The sequence below is a fragment of the Mirounga angustirostris genome, unplaced genomic scaffold, assembly GCF_029215605.1.
Source record: "Mirounga angustirostris isolate CCGP_5_RB_7025 unplaced genomic scaffold, mMirAng1.0.hap1 SCAF_12, whole genome shotgun sequence".
Lineage (NCBI taxonomy): Eukaryota > Metazoa > Chordata > Mammalia > Carnivora > Phocidae > Mirounga > Mirounga angustirostris.
In genome coordinates this window covers 52,912,699-52,924,778 of record NW_026991720.1, presented here as the reverse complement: position 1 = coordinate 52,924,778, position 12,080 = coordinate 52,912,699, and the positions used below count along the sequence as shown (strand labels likewise).

Below are 12,080 nucleotides of genomic sequence, written 5' to 3'. Positions count from 1 at the left end.
AGGCTGGTGGGTTATAAAAAAAAATTTAACCCAATCATTGGGGGGCTTTGTAGGCAGCCCGGCATTCTTTGATCAAATGCTACTGGGGACGTGTTTGCCGCTAATTTATAGAGAAAAAAAAATTTCGTGTTTTTTCCTAGGATTCTGTCCTCGGTCTATATTAAGATATATCTTAGTATTGATTATTTGCGGCCAAATTTTCTTGAAACATGGCATGTCCCTGATTTTAGAGTCAAATTTGTAATTGAGGAAAAATCAAATTTCCTAGAATTGTATTCAACTTTCATCCCATTTCACTTTTTCTTACTCTGAGATCTTTCTACTTAATGTCTTTTTCTTACCTCATCACTTCCAAACCTTAATCCTACTTGTACGGGCAAAATCATTTTTTAAAAACTTGTTGGAAATTGGCTACAATCCCTATCCTCCTGTGGCAACATTTTTAGATAAAACGTCTTTTTTTTCCCTTTTTTGCCTATCTTTGCTGCTCCTGTTCTTCACCTTAACTATCTTCAAGTAGGTTTTCCCTAAACCAGCTATTTGAAAGAATTTAAATGGGGCAGGAAGGGCCATGTCCTAAGATGGCAGGAATTTTCACGGTGGTGACCCAAGTTTCTCTGTGAATGTCAGTCCTGCTACTTTTGTAATCCTTAACCAAACCAGGTCCCACAAAACTTCGGAGCTAGCCTGTGTGGCCCTCCCCCTGGAGAACTGCCTGCCAGCTTTGATCGCGGGGCTGTCCTCCATCTCCTACCCCCGCTCCAGCTTCTCTTTCTGGCAGCCCTCAGTTCTACATTTCAAGGCTTGACATGTCTGATTTTATCAAAGAGGTTCATTTTCCCGTAGCCTCTGGGAGTCGGCTTCCACCCTTGCATAATTGTGCCGATGAGTTCAGAGCCTGGGTAAAAACAGCACTCGCTCAAACCACAGGCATGCAGAGGCGGGCAGGTGCTATTCCTCTTCATTACCTGTCTCCTCGCCCCTGCCTGTCCCGGCAGCCTTCCCCTGCCCATCCTCACGCGCACCTGCGTTCCCGCGCACCCTGTCCTCACTCTGCGCTGGAGCCTGTCACTTGTGTGTGATCACCACCCATCCCTAAAATCATTCAGTAAGTGGAGATGAATTTTCCACATTCCCATGTTTCTTGTTCCTAATGGTAATAGTTACAAAATTTCAACAGGAATAAAAAAAAATCTAGCTTTTTAAAGGGACGGTGTTCTGCAAATCATTAGGTAAGGATTTTCTTGGTTATCAGTGGTGTATCTATCCCATCTTCCCCCAAATCTACCTCATCTTACTGGAAAACTGTCACTGAAGAGCATGTTTGTTTCTTCCTCCCTTGTATTTTACCAGGTTTAGTGACCTCCTTTTGCGATGCCGGGAACTCGAAACCTGGACCCACGATCTTGCCCTCCCGGCTGTGGTGTGGCTTTCTGGCTTCTTCAACCCTCAGTCCTTCTTAACTGGTAAGGGCTGCTAGCCCCTCTTGCCCTGCTCCCCAGTGCTCACACGGGCCAGTACAGAGAGTGGAGGAGAGAGGGAGGAAAATTCGCAGCGGAACGGCCACATGAGGTGGGATGTGGTTCACTCTAGTGAACATTTTCTGTCAAGGGCCACGTGGCCCCTTTCCCAACGGCTCCACTCTGCCACGACAGTGCAAAACCCCGACGATACGTAACCCACTGGGTGTGGCTGTTCCACCAGAGCAGGCCTCTGCTGGCCTTGGTCTAGTGCGGCCACCTGCCCCCACCGTGGCCGGAAGCATGCCGCGGGTCCGTGGGCAGCCTGCTGCCGGCTCCTGCGAATCTTCCTGTTCCTTCTCCTCCCACAGCAATCATGCAGACCATGGCTCGAAGAAACGGGTGGCCACTGGATAAAACGTGCTTGACTGTTGATGTTACCAAAAAAACGAAGGAAGACTACGGCCATCCTCCACGGGAAGGTGCCTATCTCCACGGGCTCGTCATGGAAGGTAAGCTACACCATGAGGAGCACCTGTATGGTTAGTACGTGAAGGACTTTTTTTTTTTTTTTAAGATTTTATTTATTTATTTGAGAGAGAGAGAATGAGAGACAGAGAGCATGAGAGGGGGGAGGGTCAGAGGGAGAAGCAGACTCCCTGCTGAGCAGGGAGCCCGATGCGGGACTCGATCCCGGGACTCCAGGATCATGACCTGAGCCGAAGGCAGTCGCTTAACCGACTGAGCCACCCAGGCACCCATGAAGGACCTCTCTTAAGTCCGGGTTGGTGTTTGCCCTGTTTACTCCCCTGCCCACACCTCTCTGCTTGCAGTCACTTGTATCTAGTGTTTAGTCACCTCGTTTCCCAGTTTCACAAAATTTTATACCAGATTCTGTATTCAAGGTGAGCCAAATTTTAAGGCATTTAGGGGGATGGCTGTCACTTAATTCAGTGTAGGCCTGAAATTACCCTGTGGTGGTCACACTAGATGCAGATTTAATTCAAAATCTTAGTTTAAAAAAAGCAACTTAATTGCTACTTTACTACAAGACTTCTTTAAGCCCTGAAGATGCCAGTGCACATTGTGAATCTCTAAGGGGGGGGGGGGGTGCGGGTGATGAGGGAATGTACTGAATTAGAGACTTCTGTCTTTTTAAGAGAGGAGGAACTCATTGGCTCTACTGGGCCTGGATTCCTATAGAACGTTTTTATTTTTGCGTTTATTCAAAGGGAAGCGGAGGTGGGGAGCCATGACTTCTGCCTCCAGGGTGTGCGGGGCAGGTGGGGAGCAGCTAACCCACCCTCCCCCCGCGGTAAGAAAGCCCCTGACAAGCAGTAACGTGCCAAAAACCAAACATTTATTGCCTCCAACAGGGAGAGGAGCGGTACCAACATGTCATACTATTGCAACCCTTGTGCTTTTGCGGCAGGTGCCCGATGGGACACGCAGTCAGGAAGCATTGTGGAAGCCTGCCTCAAGGAGGTCACCTCGGTGATGCCAGTCATCTTTGCCAAAGCCGTCCCCACGGACAAACAAGAAATCAAAGACACGTATGAATGCCCCGTGTATAAGACCAAACTGAGGGGCTCCAACTACGTGTGGACCTTCCGGCTGAAGAGCTCAGACAAGACGGCCAAGTGGGTCCTGGCAGGCGCGGCTCTGCTGCTCGAGGCGTGAGGCGGGGGGGGGGGGGGGGGGGGGTCCTTCTACTGACAGCTACAGACCCTCCTCCCACTTCCCTAACTATTAAGGATGGTGTTTAAACAAAAAAGTCTCCCCATCAGTGAAGGGGGATTTTAGCTCTTGCAGACCTTAAACAAAATCTTTTTAAATTAAGATTTAGCCCTGACATGCTTACACTGTGGGCAGCCGCTCCCGCCGCCCTCCGAGCGGTAACGTGCCAGTCTACTTCCTGTTTATTCACGTTTTCATAAAAATAAAACTCTACTACTCTCAAGATCTACGATTAATTGCACTTTGTAATTTTAAATTCCAATGACCCCAAGAAGGGTTAACTATGTGGTCCCGGACTGGAGGTAAAGATCAAGGCCACACAGATAAACAGTGTCAAAGGCAAGAGCTGCTTATACTAGGTTTTCTCTGGAACTTACCTGGACTTTTAACTCCACCCCGTTTAAACCTGCTTTTTTTCATCGTATGCAGATGCTTTTAAACAATTCACTATACGTAGGGGCCTATGGATACATGCATAGAGATTCCTCTGCTGTGCCGTGTTCCTGAGAAATCTTTTTAAGCATATAAACAATCTTAAAAAAAAAATAGTATTTAGATCTACAAAGAATTTCTGTATAAAAACACAACTGTAAGAAATCTCAGGCCCAAGTGGCATGGCAGGTCCGGCTGGCCAGTCCTCCTCTCAGTTGTCTTCTACCAGCTGCTTCTGTAAGCTGAGAGCAAGAGGGCACGGAGGCATTAGTGCACAGGGCATGGAGGCAAATGGAGCTGCGTTCCAGGCTCAACCCCCCACCCAGAGTATGGAGCCCAGCGGCAGAGCTTCTGCTGCCTCGTCCTGCTTCCGTGACAGTAGACCCTGCAGCCAGGGTGCAGGAGTCCCCATGCCTCACTCCAAAACTGAGCTCTGGAGGGCAACGCTGTTTCCCGTCTGTTCTACACAATGGGGGTGTGTGGGGGGGGACCGGCAGTCCTGAGCTTCTCCCACGCGAGCAGACACGGAATGGTTGGCCCTCGCATGAGGGTTTCTGGGGATCACAGCCTCTGTTCTGCTTTGGGAGACCTACCTCTCCAGGTATTCCTTAACATTATCGTAACCGTAGAACTTGGCCAGGTGAATGAGGATTCCCGTGGCGCAGCGGCCGTCACGCTTCCGACAGTAACTGCAGTTGCAGATCCCGCGGCAGGGGGGGCACATCCAATCCTGGAAGAGCAGCGCCGCCCCCCCCACCCCCACCGTCACCTCTGTGCTCTGACCCGGCTCACGAGGCCTCCCCTCCCACCGTGAGGCCCAGGCTCCTTCTAGGAGATGGCACAGAGTGCCCAACATGTCTCCTTCCTTCACAGGTTTCAAAGGCCCAGACGGGTTGACCACCCCAGCGTCCCACATGTGCAGAAACCCAGAAAATTAGACAATCAAAAATCGTGCAGAATTTTAGGAGTACAAAAGAGCAGTGAGACCTAGGTGTGAATTCTACCTCTTCTACTTCCTAAACCACTTCACCTGAGTAGTACAGATTCGTCTGCCAACTGGTGACAGGATGTATTCACCCCGTACAGTAAAGAGGCCGTACACAGGGCAGGGGCTAACTAACGGCACTTAGACTGCCCAGGTTCAAGTGCATGTGTCCTAATTATAGAGGGAACCGAGGAACAGGGAGGGTATATACCTATTTTACTAGGTTAAACGAATTAGAACACCTGAAGCAGTCGACTGCATTAACAGAGAAAAAACTTTAGACCAGGGCCAGGCACCTGGTCCACCTTACAAACCAGAACTGTAAGAAAGCATGGCTCTGACCCTGGAAAACGCCCTCCTCTCTCCTGTCCTACTGGTCAGCTTGCTCTCTTTCCAGAAGAAAGCCGTATTTTTCATTTCCTCTAGAGTGCTGAGGGGTAGACTGAGCTCTGCAGCTACAGGTCCCCGATCAAGGGCCCAGGGAGCCCCACCTTCAACCTGCTTCCCTCCGCCCGTACAATTCATGACAAAGGCGAACACTGTCCCTACCGGGTCCAGCAGCGCAGATCTCACATCCTCCCCATAGCGATTCCGCAGGCACGGCCCACAAAACTGTCCTCGCACCCCCCCGCAGCTCTGGTTCCGACACACGGTCTTGGTGTCGATGGTCTTCTGCCTGCACTGGTGGCAGGTATTGCCCTGAGGGAGGAAGGCGGGGATTTAGACCGCGTGTGGCGGTGTACGCGGGGTGGGCATGAAGCAGCACGGCCTGTCTGGCACAGACCACAGCGCCCTCGGGAAGCCTGGAAGCACTTTTCCTTCTGGGGCCAGAGAAACACATCAGGGCAGGTAAGACGGGCGAGGAGTCTGGAAGGAAGGACATGATCAGAGAGACCAGCAGAAAGCCTTGAGGCAGGGGAGGAGGAGCCCGCAGAGAGTGACGGGCCCCATGGCCCTGAGCCCCAGGTAGCAGCACTGGGCTCTGGCCCAGCTTCCGGCGATCTGGGTCTTTTTAGGATACAATTTCCTGGTGTTAAAATGTTGGCAATTAAAAACCTCTTAATACTACCTTAAGTAATAGGACGCTGCCTCATCTAAAAAATGATGCGTACCACCACAAAGCCTCCCTCCAAATCAGTTTAATAAAAAATATTTTAACCCATTTCCTACTGAGCAAAGGTAATTCAAACTTCAGTTCCTATGGTTATATGCACCAAAAAGCACACACACGAAAAAACCCCACAGTATGTTTTTTCAGACACCTTAAAAAATGCTTAAAATGTAACTATTATAAATATGCTTTTCCAAACTATACACCTGCCTTCCCACAGAGCGTATGCATCCCCCGGAGAGACCTTTCCTGAGGAGGATTCCTGCACTAGCCAACTTCCCCTTCCCAGTCACAGGTGACCCTGTCAGAGGGGAGAAGACCTAAGGGGATAAGCCCAGCTACAGTTTGAAAACTGTAAGATTTCTAATACCAGTGCCTTGGACTCCCCATTAGAATCACAATCATGCAAATTATTCATTATACATAATTTACCAGAACTTTATCATAGATTTTATCTCGAACAGTTATGGCAACATTTTCTAAGTCCTCTTCAGTGATATCCTCCACTGGCCGAAAAGAAGATACTCGGTGACGCCGTCTATACCCCTGGCATTTCCCCTGCAAAATGAGCCAAAGCAAAACCTGGTATAAGCTGTTTTGACTGGATAAAAAACACACATAAAAATTTCACACTCTCAGGGTCGCCTGCGTGGCTCAGTGGGTTTAGTGACTGCCTTCGGCTCAGGTCGTGATCCCGGGGTCCTGGGATCGAGCCCCGCATCGGGCTCCCTGCTCCGTGGGGAGTCTGCTTCTCCCTCTCCCTGCTCATGCTGTCTCAAATAAAATCTAAAAAAAAATCGTTTCTCACTCTCAGAGCTCTAACACCATTAACGTTAACTATGTCCCTCTTCAATTTCCCTGGAACCCATCATTTACGGAGCTCCTGCCAGACACGGTGTCAGCGGCCTCCACAGCAAGGTGACAGACACAACAGTAAATGAACAGCCCCAGTTGTCCCTGACCAGTACGTAGTACGCAGCTGTAAACTCTGTGAGGACAGGGAAGTGACCCACAATGAACAGCCACACCTGCAAATGGGAAGGACCTCGTTTCTCGCTGAAGACTTGGAAAGCACTGAAAATGCCCCATTCCTACAACTGAAAGGCCTGGAGAAATCACTGCCCTTTCCCACAAGCAACACCACAAGGCAGCCTGGTGCCACGGACGGGCTTTTACCACCTCCCCTGCAGATGAGGCTGAGGCTCCTAACCCTGAGCAGCTCTTCTGCTCGGCGGAGGTGAAGGGCTCACTCCAGCCTTCACCTTAGATGGGGGGGCTCCTTCTCGGAGTGCGGTCCCGGGAACACCAGCACCACCTGGGAACTTGGCAGAGATGCTGCCCATCTACTGGGTCAGGGCCTCAGCACTGGCTCAGACCAAGAATAATCTGGTTATTGTGCTCAGAAAATACCCCACTAATTGTCTTCCTTCTCCTGAAACCATAAAACTCTTCGGCAAATTTGGCAGCTGAGACGGTGAAGTTCTCCAGGGCAAACTTCTCGGGAGGCCGTGCGCTCCGGGTCGGGTTCGTGCGCCGGGTGATCTGTCCCTCTGAGAAAGCCCGCCTCGCTGTTCTCTTCTTCTGAAAACAAGAGCACAGACGTATGCAACCAGGTGCTTCCTTGGATAAAAGCCATGTGGCAACAGACTCTATCCATCGGTACCGGAATCAGTAATTATAAAGGAGTTCTACTTACAGAAGCGGAGTTCGGGGTTCGTACTGGGAAGAAATCGGGCATAGAGTTCAGTTCTGCCAGTAACTGAGCGAGCTGAGGTTCCGAACAGAAGAAAGGATCTCACATCAGTATTGCCACGCCTCGTTCATCTAACACCTTATCCCCAAGTCCTCAGTTTTGGCAACGTGAGAAACTTGACTCACGTAGCTCAGGTACGATCTCAAGAGTTGCTATATTTTTAGGCTCAAAGATTTTTATCTCCAAAGGTGAGATGCTAGGATCATCATTCATAGGAATAAAATCTATGCCCATTCTTTATATATAAAGACCATCATAACATATATGATGAACGGGTCCCTAGAGTGACAAAGTGTGACCCTGGAACAGATCATGATGCACACCTAAGTCAAGTTTCATCAGGTTCAAAACGAAAGGCTCAACTAGACTGTTCGGACAGTTATTTAGAGCTCAAAAAAACTCTAAGTTGATTTCTCATTAATTTATGAAAATATTCCCAAATAAACACCTAAGAACACCAAACAGGCATTAATATTCCAATTAGGATTTTTAATTTTAGATTTATACAAATGTGTAGGTGTCACTAAAAAATCATGAACACAGTTATTTTAATAAGATGCAGATACAGTGCTAAAAATTTCCCTTAGCTAATAAGCATAAATATGTCTTAGGATAAGTTTCACTCAAAAGTAGGCTTTTTATTTTCTTACTAGACATCTAAGACTGCATATACAGTATACTATGCTTTTTAAAAAGAAAATATTAAAAATACACCAAAATGCTAAAAGTGGTTGAATGGTAGAATTCTCTTAATTCTGTATATACAAAATTATGAAGCAAACAAGTTACTGACTGAATATAGAAAAACCAAATACACATAACAAAAACTTCCCCGTGTGCCATCATTCATTCCAGCGAAGATATGTTCATGCTATTCAAAACTGTTCAGTTTAATACCTAGGCCTCCTGCATTCCCTCACCTGAGGTCTTCAAGCCCCAGTGGGTCATCAAAGAAGGATTTCTCGTTGCGAGCCGCCTGCCTACCCTGCACACTGCAAACCTTACGTGGGCTCCTCGACACTCTCTTCACACTCCGCTCCTTTCTGCTGGGAACCAGCTAGCTGTTCAGCCCTCCCCTCTCCAATACCACTTCCTATTTAGAACTTAACTTTGTAATAGACAGTAAGCAGCAGGAGGTCATCGTACCAGGAAGTAGAGCTAAAATGGTCCAGGGGAGTCGCTTTCTGTTCCCAAACCAGAGCTGATCAGGTAATAACTGGCTGGGGTTTGGGAACAGAGGAAGGACACCCAATACCCAGAGCACATATCCTAACAGAAGCCAGAGCAGCAGTTCTAAGGGCAGTCCCGGGAGCCTCGGCGCCCGGTGCCAGCTCCCGGCCCGCCTGCCGCAGGGCCTTACCATGGCTTTGTTCTCCTTGATGTTCATGGTCCTCTTCAGCAGCGCGTCCGAGCCCTCCTGGCCCTCATCCCTGGAGTCATCCTCAGACTCCGAGACCGAATCTTCCCTTTCCTTCCGCTGTCTGCAGCTTCTCTTTCTGCCAAGAATTGCTTTTTTACTGTCCTGTAAGCATGTGCTAGAAAACAGCGGCTCTGAAGAACTGTCATCTGATTTTTTTGCCAGTTTCTTGGTGGGGAACTGAAAGGCTACTCGAAGACCAATACTGCTCCTCCTAGGCCTGCTTCTTCTGGGTGTAGCCTTTTCTCCTTCTTCCTCCTCCTCTTCCTCACTCACTGAAGACGCCTTACCAGCATCACTCAAATCTGACTCCACAAGCTAAACAAAAGGAGAGAAAAGAGACCATGTTTCCCAACAGACCTCCCCAAACACATTATTTAAAAGCACTCAGACATTATTGCAGAGAAAAAAATAAGAGCTTCCCCTTCCTGCTGTGAGCTCCCGCTGAACCTTCAGTTAAGGGCTCTGTTGAGGCATCTGGTGGGAGAGCAGGCATTCTACTGCTGCCCTCTGGTCCGGCCCCGGCAGACTGCTGCCTTCACTGCATGGGCTGGAGTGGGACACTGACAAAGGGGGGCTCCCCCACTGTGGAACGGCCAAGTGTTATGAGGACCGGCCGAAGAAAAGGGTGTGCATGGCGTTAAGGGTCATCTTCAGATAACAACGGAGAACTAAGGGGAAGAAGAATACTATTCTGCACTGAAGAGAGGGAACAGGACTCAGGGGTAGAAGGGACAGGAGAGCTGCAAGCAGATGACCGGCCAGGAGGGTCAGCAGGGGAGCCTCATCCCCAGGACATGAGGGGTCCTCACTCCCAGGACCGCCCCCTCCCTCTTCTGCAACGTGCAGAGCCACAGGGTGAAACCAAGGCAGACAGCCCGTGGGTTGCTGCGAAGCATCCATTCTGTCAGCTCAAGAAACTCTTGCCCCCAGTGTTCTGATTCCGCTTGGTATGTAGGTTTCTGGCATTAAAGTGGAACTCAGTCTTACACACGAGAACACAGAACAGAAGGCAGTGGCAGGGTGACATTACCCAGGAGAGAGTGGGTGACATCTCAGATGCCAGGGGGCTCTTAGCAATGGCAGAGCTAGGCTTCAGTATCGAGATCAAGGCCACCTCCTGGGCATCTTTACCACATGCTGAGACCCTCTGTCGGGGACTCTGGACAACGGGGCTGCTCTGAGGAGAACAGGGAGCAGCATCATAATGGGCCCAGGACTGAGGTAAAGGACTCCACTTCCTCCTCGGTGACCATCGCTCCCAAATTCTAGCTGGACTCAAGCTAAAAATAAGGCAGAGGAGGGCACCTGGCTGGCGCAGTCCATAGAGCACATGACTCTTAATTTCAGGGTGAGTTCCAAGCCCCACATTGGGCATGGAGCCTACTTTAAAAAATTTTTAAATGTACTGGGGCGCCTGGGTGGCTCAGTCGGTTAAGCGTCCGACTCTTGATCTCAGCTCAGGTCTTGATCTCAGTGTTGTTAAGTTCAAGCCCTGCATTGGGCTCCACACTGGGCTGGAGCCTACTTAAAAATAAAATAAACAAGGAAAAGGGAGGGGGGAAAAAACCCTGCAGATAACTTCCAAACCTTGGTGTATGTATCAATCCACAACAGACCAAGTAGAGAAATAAGACTATAGTGTACTGATTTTTTTTTTTTTTAAAGTATCCTGAACTTTCTACATCAGTAGCTCTGGAATCCAAAATGGTGGGATTAGAGGATCCAATTTTAGGAAGACAGTGTTGGAGAACTTCAGAGGAACTCTCTCTCAGATTGGCTTTATTTATCTTCATCATCCTCTAACCCATATCTCTTTGCTAAGGACTCTGTAAAGGACTAAAATAGACAAGAGCAAATTGTAACCACCAGTGGAGGCTGGAGGCAAAGCACACAAGGCCTCTTCATGTATGGCTAGAAGACCACGAGACACCAAGGGGACACCAAGGGGCAGTAACATCCTATTATCGGAAAACAGGGTCTTATCAGTCCCCGCTAGGGTGGGCAGGAGGTTGGGGAGGGAGGCAAGAATGCTTGTTGGTTCACTGAATTGTAAAATAAAATTTGCAGGCGGACCTGCCCTAAGCTATGAGTTATTACATCAGTCAACATGTCAGAATTCATACCCCAAATGTATAGACCATGAACAGGGGGAAAAAAAAAAACCCAACAACTTTCGGGGTAGTCTTCCCAGTGCTAGAAACACAGATTCTCTGAATAACCTGACATCACTTAGCTAAAAATCAGAAGATAAGTAAGTCACTAAGAGTAGATGATAGCCATTAGGGTTTGGAAGAATTTTAGTGTCTTGCTGGCAAAGAACTGGAGGCTTGCTGGCCAGAACACATCAACGGCCTCACAAGCAGCTTCTGTAAAGAAAGCCAAAGGAGGGCTGGTGACTGCAGGCTGGCAGGGGCTCCGCGTTGCTACTCGCTGGGAGGGGCGGGGGGGGGGGGATCGACATCAAACGAGGCAGCCTACCATTAGGGCTTTCAGGCCTTAAGATCCCCCCAGGAAAAGGTGAGGAACAAAGCAAACCTACTAGTTATAGCTTATTTAAATTTCTACACAAGTTCCACGCCAGCCGTGGCTCCTCAGGAGCTTCTGAATGTGAGGTTTAACCTCTATCCTTTATCTTGATACCAAAGAAGGAAACGGTGGACCGATGTGGGGGGATAAATGTATGCGATTTTTCAGTTAGCAGAAAACACTTTCATGCCTGGAAAAAACCCAAAGGCTGTTCTGTAGAGGTACCCTGAGATTCAAATACTAATCGGCAGTACGCTGGCCTCAACATAGGGGAGTGAAGGAAGAAATCAAGTCTCCAAAGGTCAAGTGCTAAGAGCAGACTTCCCTCAGGAGTCAGACAAGTCCAGGTCATCTTTACCACTGAAAGAGCATTTCAGCATCCAAATCAAGAATACACAGGGAAAACTCTTGAGTTTATACCACAGCTAAATTTTAGCCAAATTAACTCCAAACTTAAGAACATGACTTTACACACAACAAGAAATGACTTTAAGGAACTTGCTATTCCTAGACAGACAGTCCTCTTTCCAGATAAAAGATGTTCCAGAAAGTCTGAAATAAATTCTTTCAGAAGGACAATAAGGGACACCTGAGACATGTCCCCCCAAGCCCCTAAGGTACCAAGGAAAGACAACTGGAGGGATTAGCCTTAGAAT

The 12,080-nt window shown here is 48.6% G+C and overlaps 2 protein-coding genes across 5 annotated transcripts in view; one reads left to right on the top strand and one right to left on the bottom strand.

Annotated features, from left to right (window-relative positions):
• Window positions 1-3,140, top strand: part of DNAH11 (dynein axonemal heavy chain 11) — a 339,985-nt gene extending 336,845 nt beyond the window's left edge. The window contains 3 exon segments of the mRNA XM_064575180.1: window positions 1,354-1,466; window positions 1,832-1,972; window positions 2,893-3,140. Coding sequence (XP_064431250.1) covers window positions 1,354-1,466; window positions 1,832-1,972; window positions 2,893-3,140 — 502 coding nt within the window.
• The window catches only part of CDCA7L (cell division cycle associated 7 like), a 172,066-nt gene continuing 162,784 nt past the window's right edge, over window positions 2,799-12,080 (bottom strand). For 3 of the 4 annotated variants that reach the window (XM_064575181.1, XM_045864592.3, XM_045864589.3), the window contains 7 exons: window positions 8,839-9,213; window positions 7,422-7,493; window positions 7,136-7,306; window positions 6,158-6,283; window positions 5,164-5,313; window positions 4,223-4,359; window positions 2,799-3,871 (listed from right to left, as the gene is read on the bottom strand). In XM_064575181.1, coding sequence (XP_064431251.1) covers window positions 3,841-3,871; window positions 4,223-4,359; window positions 5,164-5,313; window positions 6,158-6,283; window positions 7,136-7,306; window positions 7,422-7,493; window positions 8,839-9,213 — 1,062 coding nt within the window. In that variant the 3' untranslated portion in view covers window positions 2,799-3,840. The remainder of the gene's footprint in view (window positions 3,872-4,222; window positions 4,360-5,163; window positions 5,314-6,157; window positions 6,284-7,135; window positions 7,307-7,421; window positions 7,494-8,838; window positions 9,214-12,080) is intronic. The other variant, XM_045864590.3, reaches the window with a different exon arrangement.